The following is a 12,685-nucleotide window of genomic DNA, read 5'->3' as shown; positions in this document are numbered from 1 at the left end:
CGCCATCTGCCCAGAACATCTCCTCCCTTGTTCTTCTGTACTGGTACCTAGAAGAACAGTTCATTTGTTTACTTCATATTTGAAGACAACACTCTTTGTGGCACAGCAGTCAAGTCGGAATGAATATTTGTCAGCGTAAAGCTAAAGAGTGTAGCTGCTGACAAGTAGTATAAGATTATATTCATGGTTTTCAAGTTATTCCGCTCTCCATAAGGAAGAATTATAGAATTTCCACATCTGAGCACTGATAAAAGAGACTTAAATTTCACAAAGTGTAAAACCTGAGGCCATTTTTGGCAGATGTACAACAGAAAATTACTTTAAAACCTTTTAGTCACAACAACTCCCAGTAGTCTCCCAAAAGCCATCAGTAGTTACAACCTACAGTTTGGGAAACAAAGCAATAATGACCAACGTATCATTTGTTTTTACTAATGTATTTATTTATAGCTGTAGGAATAAAGGTGTATTTCATAGTTCACTCATCTGACTGTTTTCCTCCAGTTTGTTAGAAACAGATTTGCAGGTAACAAATACACAAGTTTACAGGTTCCCAAGAAGTCCTATCTTCAAGTGTTCATACAGAATGACAGTGGCTATTTGATAGTGTTTTCAAGAGAAGCAAAAAAAGCTACAAACACTATCTACATAGATTTATATATCAAAGCATTAGCCAAGTGATATACACAGAAGAGCCACAAAAATAATATTCTACAATCTTTCATTTACTCCTGCCTCAGGCAAGAAGAATTAACACAAGTAGAAGTAGGCTGCTTGTTTATTTCAGTTCCACAGACATTTGAATTACAGTGCAATGGTTATAATCAAATTTTCACAACAGAATAGCCTTAAACCAAAATACCAGATCACCTGTACCATGAGCTACCATTTGTTTACTGATAGACAAACGTTAGTGTCAGTTCAAAAAGATGCCTCCTTTGAGATAATACATAAGGCTTTTCTGGTAATAAGGTATTGTCAAAGATTGTTTGTTTATTATAGTCCCATCTTTTAAAATGAAATAGCTTGCTTTTTTTATTTTTTGTCTTGGTCTTTTTCTGCATCCAAAAGTGCAGAGCGGATTCCTAACTTCTTAAGCTCTTCCACTAGGTCTCCATTCTGATGCATCTGGAGGAGTATGTCACAGCCACCAACAAATTCACCGTTAAGGTATACTTGAGGGATGGTAGGCCAGTTGGAGTAGTTTTTAATTCCTGTACCAGAAAATAAATTTAAAAAGGTTAAATCTATTGTTTTCAAATATACTGGAATTCATGAAAAGTAAGAGGCATTGCTTTAGCAGCATGCAGATTTTAACACACTCAGTTCCTTCTCTTTGAGGCTGTGGGTCCTGTGTATTGCAGAAGAGCCATCAGAATTAACCACATTCCATTAAACTTTGTATCAGAGGAACAGCCGTGTTAGTCTGTATTCGCAAAAAGAAAAGGAGTACTTGTGGCACCTTAGAGACTAACCAATTTATTTGAGCATGAGCTTTCGTGAGCTACAGCTCACTTCATCAGATGTTTACCGTGGAAACTGCAGCAGACTTTATATACACACAGAAATCATGAAACAATACCTCCTCCCACCCCACTGTCCTGCTGGTAATAGCTTATCTAAAGTGATCAACAGGTGGGCCATTTCCAGCACAAATCCAGGTTTTCTCACCCTCCACCCCCCCACACAAATTCACTCTCCTGCTGGTGCTAGCCCATCCAAAGTGACAACTCTTTACATAATCAAGTCGGGCTATTTCCTGCATAGATCAAGGTTTTCTCACATCCCCCCCACCCCCATACACACACAAACTCACTCTCCTGCTGGTAATAGCTCATCTAAACTGACCACTCTCCAGGTTTAAATCCAAGTTAAACCAGAACATCTGGGGGGGGGGGGGGGGGGAACAAGAGGAAACAGGCTACCTTGCATAATGACTTAGCCACTCCCAGTCTCTATTTAAGCCTAAATTAATAGTATCCAATTTGCAAATGAATTCCAATTCAGTTTCTCGCTTGTTTTGGCTCCCACCTAAAGCTAGAAATTTGAGACCCGAGTTCAATTCCAACTGTGACTCTTAAACAGAGCTGTGCAAGTATCATGCTTGCTTCCTGGGGATGAGAGAAGATTATTAAAGCAGGGGCTCTCAAACTTTCCAGATGACTGTACCCCTTTCAGGAGTCTGATTTGTCTTGAGTATCCCCAAGTTTCACTTCACTTAAAAGTTACTTGCTTACAAAATCAGACATAAACATAAAAGAAGTGTCACAGCACACTATTACTGAAAAATTGCTTACTTTCTCATTTTTACCATAAAATGAACCCCTGTACTAAAGTGACTTATTTGGCCAACTAAAGAAACAGGAGCCCTTTAAATCAGTGTCCAGTACTGTTTGTATGGGGAATTTAATTACAGTATCCTCTGTGGGATTATTAAAGCTCCTTGTAGGGAATACATTCTTACTGCCTTTATACAGAGCTATTTGCTACTGAAAATTCATTTACTAGACAACTTGTCCTCTAACAGTCCTTGAATTTCTAGTGCTTTATCTTTTACTGGCAGACACTGAAATTCATGGGAGGGGCACAAGATGTAACAAGAAGTTTAGAAACAAATATGTAGTCTGCTACAATTAACCCGTATGAAAAGCCATGCAGACTAAACAATTTTTAAAATTATATACATAAAAGATTAAATAAGACCAGTCAAAAAATTTTCACAACAATACCCTTATGCCAAGCATTATTACTTGTTGATGCTAGGTATAGTTGAAGGATCTCAGGAAGATAAGGAAGAATTATTACAGATGTTGAAAAATACATGTAGTTTGTAGCTTTATACATGCAGTTTGTAACTTTAATATCATACCAAACACTGCAAACCTAACAGTTCACTTTCTTAACTTTAAAGTGCAAAGAACCATATCACTGCATGCTCATCCCTAGTCAGTCATTAACTAGGATCCCAGACAATGCTCTAAGTCTGTGGTTTTCAAACTTTGCAGGCTGTGTACCCTTTTCAAATAATGTAGTTTATCATATCCCCCCCCCCCCCAAGATACGATCATAATATACCAATGAATAGATTGCCGAGTGTTACTAAATAAAATGTGTTTTCCGCCATTACAGGATTTTCCTTGAATACCCCCTGACAAGAGCTCATGTACCCCAGTTTGAAAACCACTGCTCTAAGTAGATGTTCCCTGCAGTGCAGAGTAACAAAATATTGACTGAAAATTGTTAAGACCAAATAGTGCATAACATGGAGAGATTACATTTTCACACCTTACAGAGGGTAACAATTTATTTTCTAAAAACCAGTTCTTTAATGGCAACAATAAACCAAGGTATCAACTTAATAGCAGACATATCCTTATTCAGAGACTATGTTCTCCAAATCGCAGTCAAACAATGAAGTCAAATTAAGTCTTTTCCACCTAATTTCTATGATTTATCTGGGCCTTAAAAGTTCTCTAGAAATTATAGGAACTTGTGTTTCATAATTACTACAAATTTGACTTTGACAACAAAACAGTGCTATCTAAAGTGTACATTAGGGAAATTCCTAATGGCTGTTAAAGGTGCCTCCCAGATGATAATGTATCAAGCTAAACAATCTTAGACTGTTTTCAGAGTAGCAACCGTGTTAGTCTGTATTCGCAAAAAGAAAAGGAGTACTTGTGACACCTTAGAGACTAACCAATTTATTTGAGCATAAGCTTTTGTGAGCTACAGCTCACTTCACTGGATGCATTCAGTGGAAAATACAGTGGGGAGATTTATATACACAGAGAACATGAACAATGGGTGTTATCATACACACTGTAAGGAGAGTGATCACTTAAGATGAGCTAATACCAGCAAGGGGGGGGGGGGGAGAAAACCTTTTGTAGTGATAATCAAGGTGTGCCATTTCCAGCAGTTGACAAGAATGTCTGAGGAACAGTGGGGGGAGGGTGTAAACATGGGGAAATAGTTTTACTTTGTATAATGGCCCATGGGAGTGGATGGGTCATTACACAAAGTAAAACTATTCCCACTCCTCAGACGTTCTTGTCAGCTGCTGGAAATGGCCCACCTTGATCACCACTACAAAAGGTTTTCTCTCCCCGCCCCCACTGGTATTAGCTCATCTTAAGTGATCACTCTCCTTACAGTGTGTATGGTAACACCCATTGTTTCATGTTCTCTGTGTATATAAAATCTCCCCACTGTATTTTCCACTGAATGCATCCGATGAAGTGAGCTGTAGCTCACGAAAGCCTATGCTCAAATAAATTTGTTAGGCTCTAAGGTGCCACAAGTACTCCTTTTCTTTTTGCAAATCTTAGACTGTTTTCTCCACTTGAAAGAGCATGACCTATCCAAACCATTTACTCATTTAGCTGCTATAATAAACTAATTTCTACCTCAATAAGTGCTTTGTTTTCTGATTTCTAATCAGATTAGCCAATTCTCCTTACTCACTTCCATACTTAAATATATATTGATAAGGAAGTGTTTGAGTTCCAATCATGTGAGATTATGGTTTGCACAGTCAACAAAACAGAAAGCTAATCCCACCAATACTAATTCTTTAGAAACTGCATATTGAGATTTGTTATGGCTAACATTTTAATATGCTTACATTTTAAACAGTCACAGCAAAGCATTTTAAAGTACCATTTAAACTACAAATAGCCCCTTTACCTAGGACATGTTTTATTTTCACTACAGATAAAAGTGTCTAACAAAATAATAATTCTCTCTCTCATATTTGCAGTTCCATCCCCTGAAGTCTGGTGTCCCTCCTTACCACCTACTGTTAGCTGAATTCCCTATTTATTCCCGTCCTTGGGCAAAATTCCCACGGAAAACAAACATGACCTTAAGTGTAATATTAAGAACGTATCAACATTCTCCCCTAAGTGTACAGTGCACCAACTTCTCCAATTACAAAAGGGGAAAACCAAGTAAAATTTCATAACATTGTTTTCAATGCTGCATACCTATGGTCCAATCCCAGAGCTTAAATAAACTCCGTGGATCATTATGCAATGAACTACTGACTTGTTCAAGGTTCATGAAAGAAACCCAGCTGCATGCTATTTTTTACTTATCAAATCATTCTATTAAATCATACGATTAACAAATCATTTTACTTTAGAAATAGAAAGAACTACAACATTTTTATATTTTGAAGTTTAATAAAGACTTCCAGAAAGCACGATCCCAAAATCTCACGTTTACCAATAACTAAAATAAGGTAGTTTGAATATAATGTAAAAGACGGTTTGGTATTAATATTTTACTTTACTATGAGATCTCACTACAGTTAAATCATGACATTGAAAAGCAATTTGAAAATAAAATAAATAAATAAAGACCAGATATAAACCTTTCAACTAAAGGCTAAATGAAAAGAAAGCAGAGGCCCAAATGCAAGAAGTAAAGGGGGAAATGGGGGAGCAGAGAGAGAAATCATCCACCTGATAGATTTAAATATAAAGTATTAAATTCCTATCCTACCAAAAACAAACAAACTTGCTGTAAAGTGTTTATAGTAAGCATTTCTAGTGCCCTACACCTGCATGTCTGCTTTCAAGGCAAAAATATCCCACTTCACAATCATTATACTTAAGTAACCCCATGAAACCTTAGCACTAAGCTAGGCATGTCCAAAAGGGAAGCAAGCAGAAAGAATTCAGAGGAACAGCCGTGTTAGTCTGTATTCGCAAAAAGAAAAGGAGGACTTGTGGCACCTTAGAGACTAACCAATTTATTTGAGCATGAGCTTTCGTGAGCTACAGCTCACTTCATCAGATGTTTACCGTGGAAACTGCAGCAGACTTTATATACACACAGAGAATATGAAACAATACCTCCTCCCACCCCACTGTCCTGCTGGTAATAGCTTATCTAAAGTGTTTCATGTGATCAGACTAGCAACCTTCTAGAAATGGAGATCCAGGAAAACAGGCACAAATACTTTCACATAAGCTAGCTTCTAGGTTGCTCGGATGGCAGAGTGTTCCCTGAATACTTCTTGTGCATGATATTGGGACCTGAGAAGGCATATTTTATACTTTACCAAAAGAAGGAAAAGTCCTGAGCAGTCAATGCTGATACACTGAACTGATGTACTGTGGTAGGAGTTCTCAAACCTTTTCATTGTCCATCACACCTCAAGACAGAGGTCGTATTGTGGGCCATTTCACATTCCATTCATAATTTCCCTGATAACCTCAACATTCCTGAGACAACTACAATAAGAAAAAGTATTGTTAACACAACATATTTTAGGTGCCTCTTAATGCAATTTAGCATCTCAACAAGGTCAAGAAGCAGTATGTGAACAGCCAGATCTCCAAGGACGACAGTCCAAGAACCACTGTATTCTGGGGGGTGACTAGAAATCTGGTTGTGATGTTGCACCCCATAATGCTTTGTAGAAATATGCTTATGAGTATAAATACGACATAACTGGAATATGTTTTATGCTAGATATGCCATGTAACATATCTCTGCAAAGGTTATGATCTACTGAATATATTCATCTTATTTGTATGTATGTATCATTCCTGTATTTGAAGTTATGAAGATTGGCTATGTATTTGTTTGATTCTAAGTAGCCTCAGTGAAGCATTTGGTCAGCTTCTTGAGAAAGGACTATTCTCAGTAAGTGCCCCAATCAAGAAACACTTAACTGACAATGGATTTTGGGAGACGCCAATCCACATCTGAGCTTTCCTGGGAACATTCAAACTAACATGTAAACAATGGTGTCAACCTGCAAAAAGCTGAATCATTCATAGACATGTCACTTGCCCAGGTGGCTAGAGACCCCATCTTGTGGTTGTGATGTTGCACAAGAGAGAGGATATAAAAGGTCCTGAAAGCCCCTCCATTGTCTTCAGCTGGCTCAAAAGATAGCCTCTCCACCCCAAAGTGATGCCTGAAAGAAACTGGAAAAAAGGACAGAAACTACAGGGGTGTGAGTGATTGCTGGACCCAGACTAGGAGGAAGTCTAGTCTGTAAAAGAAGCTTATTGTAAAATATGAGGGTGAGATTTACCTGCATTTAGTTTCTTACTGTACTAGAATTAGGCTTGTGTGTTTCATTTTATTTTGCTTGGTAACTTACTTTGTTCTGTCTGTTATTACTTGGAACCACTTAAATCCTACTTTTTATATGTAATAAAAACACTTTTTACTTATTAATTAACCCAGAGCAAGTAATTAATTCCTGGGGGAGCAAACAGCTGTGCAAATCTCTCTATCAGTGTTATAGACGGCAAACAATTTATGAGTTTACTCTGTATAAGCTTTATACAGAGTAAAACAGATTTGGGGTTTGGATCCCATTGGGAACTGGGTGTTGGAGACAGGAGCACTTCTTAAGCTGTTTTCAATTAAGCCTGCAGCTTTTGGGGGATGTGGTTTGGACCTGGGCCTGTGTTTGTAGCAGGCTAGTGTGTCTGGCTCAACAAGGCAAGGTACTGAAGTCCCAAGCTACCAGGGAAAACGGGCTCAGAGGTAGTCCCAGCACATCAGGTGGCAGTCTCAAGGGGGTTTCTGTGACCCAACCCGTCACACTGGTAGACACAGAAAATATCACAAAAATTAAAGTATGGGAAGGATTATTTCTTATGTACCCCCCTCCCCAATTTTCATAGTTCATCTGTGCCTTCTGCTTCACATCCAACAATTGAAATCCCAATTCCCTGAGATATCAGACTGCTGTAAAACAGAAAACAAGATTTTCAAATGAGAAGTTTTAGGAGCAGATAAAATTCTAGGGGCAAGAGAGGGAAAGAGCTGCCACATAAGGGATCAGATAGTGGTTCTAAGAGTCTTCAGTTTTGGTATTCTCTCTCTCTGACAGCAGTCACTACGAAATGCTCTAGTAGAAGGTACAAGAATCCTCATAAAATATACTTATAGAATAACCTAGCCTCAGGGGAAATTTCTGTCAGTTAGTGGGTCCTGAAGCATGATAATTTAGGCTGATTTTTTTTCCAGCTTTACTACTATAACTATTATAGAATTGTAGGACTGGAAGGGACCTTGAGAGGACTTTAGTCCAGTCCCCTACACTCAAGGCAGGACTAAGTATTATCATCCATCTTTGCGATCTGTATAAATGCTTACCATTCCTTAATACAGAAATGGTGGGGAGGAAAATACAAGCCAAAACAGAATGGTCTCTAAACAAAATATTTTCCAAAACTATTGCGATGACGTGTCAATGGCTGTTTAAGATCAGGAGAGCTGCAAAGCAACTGTCAAGCTGTAAAGAGTTTAGAACCAAAAGGAGATGTCAGTCATAACTTCTGAACTGTGCCACCTTTGACCCAAATTTCACCAAACCTAGAGGTCACACTGGAAGTTAGTAAGAGCTTACAGGACTGCAAATAATTTGCATAAAACAGAATAGAGCACATAATGTAATGTAACCCAAATTAAGATTTGAATTCAGTGGGATGAAGATAATGAGCCTTGCCTATCTTGTATGAGCCAACATATTCCTTCACAGATTTATGTTGCTCCAGTCAAGCACATAATAAGCAGTGTTCTGGCAAGCTGATAGTGATTATTTTGACAAATTATTTTCCTACTGAAGCTTATTCAGGAATGTTATAGCTTTGAGTCAATGGACAAAATATTCTTCTATTCCACTGCTACTGGCATACACTGTTTGTTTATAGCCTCCATTTTTCCTTAATGTATGGTACTAGTACCATTATCGGTAACAGTGAGCACAGGTCTAGTTGATTTGAGAATCTTTCTTTCAAAAAAGAAAAAAGATGCAATCGGCAAAGAAAACAAGCCACAGGGGTTGGCTGCTCAGAGCAAGATAAAGAATCATGCCACAGCTTTGTCATCTATGTGGGCCTCACCTTTTAACCTGTGAACACACTTGTGACTCTTAGGTATCATCCCAATTTGAAACCTGGTGAACCAAAGTGGTGGGGGGAGGGTTAATGGGTTCTGGGATTACTTTCAGAGACTACAAAATTTCGCTGTACGGTGAAGTTATGCCAGGACGATGCTTTCAGGGAATACAATGTACAGCTGAGCTGATATCTACATGGCTTTGTGCACATTCTAAGTAAAGAGGTTCAAGTGTTTTAGAAACATTAAGGTTACACTGCCCAAGTGAAGTATGCTAATAAATTTTATTTCTGTTTTACAGATGTGCCACATAGATAGAATTTCATAGGATCTGGCTACTTAACTTCCTTAGGCCCTTTCGATAAACACAGCACAAAACCACACATCTATAGCAGCCATGAACAAAACCCAGGTCTCTGTACTCCCAGTCCCAAGATCACCCTTCCTCTACAACTGACAATTTGAGCTGCTCCCCGGATGGGCTACAACTCGGGCCACTGGGGCGTGACAAGGCGGGACGCCGGCTCACACAGACACGATACCATCCCCTTGCGACTTTCTCGCTCAAAGCTGGCACTTCGGGCCTGGTTTTTCAGCGCTGCTGAGCACCTAGAGCGCCAGTAACGTCAGGGAGAGCTGCTGGTGCTCAGCGCCCATGGAGAAAAGCAAGCCCCTACGGGGTCCCCTTTTGGGGGTGTACGTGGAAGGCTTCTGCCTTCCCTCCACCGCCCGCAACAGGGTCCCGTCCAGCGTGTGTCGGAGGGGGGCGGGTCTGCCTACCCACAGCCCCCTAAGGCTACCCGGGCGCTAACCTTGCCGGAGGTCGGCGTCCTGCAGCACGTCGTAGGCCTGGAAGTCCTGCACCCCGTGCAGGCGCAGGATCTGCACCACGGCGTTGCTGAAGCCGCACAGGGGCTGGGCCGGGTTGCCCTTCATGAACACGACCACGGGGTGCGCCCGCACCAGCCGCTCCACCGACTCCCGCGACCCTCGGCCGCCGTCCCCGGCCGCGGCCTGGCTGAGGGGCCGCGCGCCCCATCGCAGCGGGGCACGACGCAGCAGCGAGGCCGCGCGCAGCCAGCACAAAGAACCGCTCATCGCGGCCTTCCCTAGCGGCAGCTTCCCACGCCGAGCGACACAGTCACGCAATCCACCTCCAGTCCGTTCCTCCTCCCCATTGGTAGAGGCGACAAAACGTCACGGATAGCCTTAACCAAAGATAGGCAGAAATACCTGTCAATCCACATCCGTTGCCAATAAAGCGCATCAGAGGCTTTTTCTGGCCCGTCCACCAGTTCACGGCGCTTCCTCCCTATTGGCGGAGCCTGGGATCATACAGCGGGCCTTGAGTGGATACTTGTCAATCGACCCGAACAACCAATAATGCGCCGCACATCCGGATGGACCCTCCCACTGAATTATTAATCCGGCCCCTTCTGCGCAGCTTTGGCTGTGCTAGCCGCGAAGGGCGAGGCCAGTCAGGGTCCCGGTACGGAGAGGGGGCGGGTAACTTTTGGCGGGTTCCGTTTCCGGCGTGGGGAGCGCTGGGGCGGTGTTGTGGGGGCATCTCGGAGGTACAGCGCGGTGCGGCTCGCGGTGTCTGCGGCGGGGGTGGGGACCCAGGTGCGGGGCGGCGGCGCTGAGGAGCCCTCAGCCGGCGGGGATTTTAGGCGCGGTGGAGACCGTTGTGGTATCTGGGGCTCGGCGTCCGTGGGGTCTCCCGGCCCCACGGCTCCTAGCGCGGGGCTGCGCTCCCCGAGCCGCTTCTCTCGGCCTAGAGCGGTGCCGGAGCACAGCGGGCCTCGCTGGGTGGGGCCGCGCCCTGCCCGGGTCCGGGGTCGGTTTGCCCCGCGCGGGGCTCGGCCGCCTGTGGCTCTGGCGGGCAGGTGTGGGCGGGCCGCGCGTGACGGCCGAGGCCTAGTGGGGAAGCGGGTTGGTCACCGTCCCCCAGGCGTGCAAGGCCTGTCTGGCTGCCCCGGGGGCCGGGTGGCTCTGTCCCATCTGGCTCGGTAACATCGCGTCTCCCCGAGCGCCCTCGAGACCCACCGGCAGAATCAGCGGGGCCGGCCTCGCGGAGACAAGGCTCCGCCCGCCGCTGTGGTGCGTAAAGGAGCCAAGCGGGGTGGGAAGAGCTTTTAACCAGCCCCCGCTGGTCGCTGTCGAGCTCTCGCTACTCGCTGTGAGCAGGGCTCCTGGAGTAAAGGGTGTCATTCAAGGCTGGGTGGGGGAAGGGGTGGGAACCTGGGGAAGGGACACAAGGTGCCTCTTTCTGTAGTAGCAGTTAAAAGCTGAGTCTTAGGGTAAAATTTTGAAGTCACTCAAGTCCCTGCTTTTACAAATGATGTGGGCACTTAAGTGCCTAGATTCCTGTTGACCTTTGGCTCCACGGTGTTTGTCACTTTTTTGAAAACTTTGCCCAGGATTTTCTGAGTTTCCAGTGATGGGTCTGTGGTCTTGGAGCTGCCCTTGGTTGGTTGTACTCGGGGCTTACCAGGCTTGCAGAGAGAGCATCTGTCTGAGGAAGCCGAGGCATGCCTGTAAGAGTAATAGCAGAACCATGTGCAATATTCCTCTCACAGTCCTAATTCTGTTGCCACGGAGATAATGACTTATTCCATGTCATTATCCATCTACCAACAGTAAGAGTAACTTTGCAGTCTGATATTGTTTAGCAAATACTGATTTTTGCTGAACACTAAAAACTGCTATAAACTTTCAGTGGGTTCCTTCAAACCTGTTCTTACCAATGTATATTTGGAGTTATGTGCAGGAACTTGGTTTGTGATAGTTATTGGTGGTCTTGCATAACAAGAATCTTTTGAAATAATACTTAGCTTTATATAATGCTTCTTTATTTAAAAAAAAACCCACTGAATAAACTTGAAACAGAACAAGATCCTTTGGCTGTGTAGCGTAAACTGTATTATCGTATACACTCGTCCATTCCATAAAATAGGTATCAATTAATGGCAAAAGGGATCCTTGCTTTTACGTCTGTTGACAGTTTCACCAAAACAGTCATGACTGTTTTGGTGAAATTGTCTTTTTATTCAACTGTAATCTTCCTAAAATTCAAACTAATTAATAAACCTTTCTGTTTATTTTCCAGGTTAGTGATTCAAATCACCTACTCTGAAGAAATCTGAATGTGGCTTCAGTGGGAATTTTAAGGAAATTTAATGCACTCCTAATGTTGCAGATGTTCCTGCTGCGGAAGCCAATCTCATACCATTCTGAAGACCTGTAATATATGATAAAAATCAGTAATGAAGTTGCAGTGCTTATACAAGTCCCTCTAATTTGTTCTTGTAATCTGAATTGGATTGTCTATTATAATGGGTACCTAGTTTCTAAATTGATTTGTAACACACTTCTAGTGAAATACTTAAGCTCTAAAATTCTTGCACTGTAGATATTACTCACGTTACATAATACAACATTATTCAGTACCCCACAGCTGATCCTTATGTAACTCATGTTGGCTTCATTAGGTAAAAACTAGCTATACACAATCCCTGTATAATTAAAACTATTAGTAAACACTTGTGAAATATGCTAAGACTATGTGTAATCACTGATTTGCCTGTTTCCTTTTTTAATTGAAAGAATACAAATGCTTTCTGCAACTCATCACACAACTGTCACTAGTAGTTAAAGGCTAGCATCAATTCTAGTATTTCAGAGCACAAGTGAGATTAGGAAGCTCATTTACACTTCATTTTGATTAACTTCTCCTATTGGAGTAACAAGTTGAAGTGGCTTGAGAGCGGGCTCTGGGGTGGGGCCAGAAATGAGAAGTTCAGGGGGTTGG

At 42.3% G+C, this 12,685-nt stretch overlaps 1 protein-coding gene, 1 long non-coding RNA gene and 1 other non-coding gene across 4 annotated transcripts; 2 read left to right on the top strand and 1 right to left on the bottom strand.

Annotated features, from left to right (window-relative positions):
* Positions 1-421: 421 nt before the first annotated feature.
* Positions 422-10,020, bottom strand: GLRX5 (glutaredoxin 5). Its single transcript, XM_048854010.2, has 2 exons — positions 9,687-10,020; positions 422-1,214 (listed from the first exon to the last, which is right to left on the bottom strand). The coding sequence occupies exons 1-2, from the start codon at positions 9,970-9,972 to the stop codon at positions 1,036-1,038; spliced, it is 465 nt and encodes a 154-aa protein (XP_048709967.2). The 5' UTR covers positions 9,973-10,020; the 3' UTR covers positions 422-1,035.
* Positions 10,021-10,229: 209 nt separating this feature from the next.
* LOC142072577 (uncharacterized) lies at positions 10,230-12,433 on the top strand. Of its 2 annotated transcripts, none has more exons than XR_012669047.1 (3): positions 10,230-10,363; positions 11,295-11,411; positions 11,984-12,433. It is a non-coding gene; the product is annotated as an uncharacterized LOC142072577 (long non-coding RNA). The 2 variants fall into 2 exon arrangements; XR_012669046.1 differs by having other exon boundaries at positions 10,352-10,448.
* Positions 11,318-11,587, top strand: LOC125639253 (small Cajal body-specific RNA 13). Its single transcript, XR_007357434.1, has one exon.
* Positions 12,434-12,685: the final 252 nt, after the last annotated feature.

This window comes from Caretta caretta, chromosome 6, assembly GCF_965140235.1.
Source record: "Caretta caretta isolate rCarCar2 chromosome 6, rCarCar1.hap1, whole genome shotgun sequence".
NCBI lineage: Eukaryota > Metazoa > Chordata > Testudines > Cheloniidae > Caretta > Caretta caretta.
This window is presented reverse-complemented; position numbering and strand designations above follow the sequence as displayed.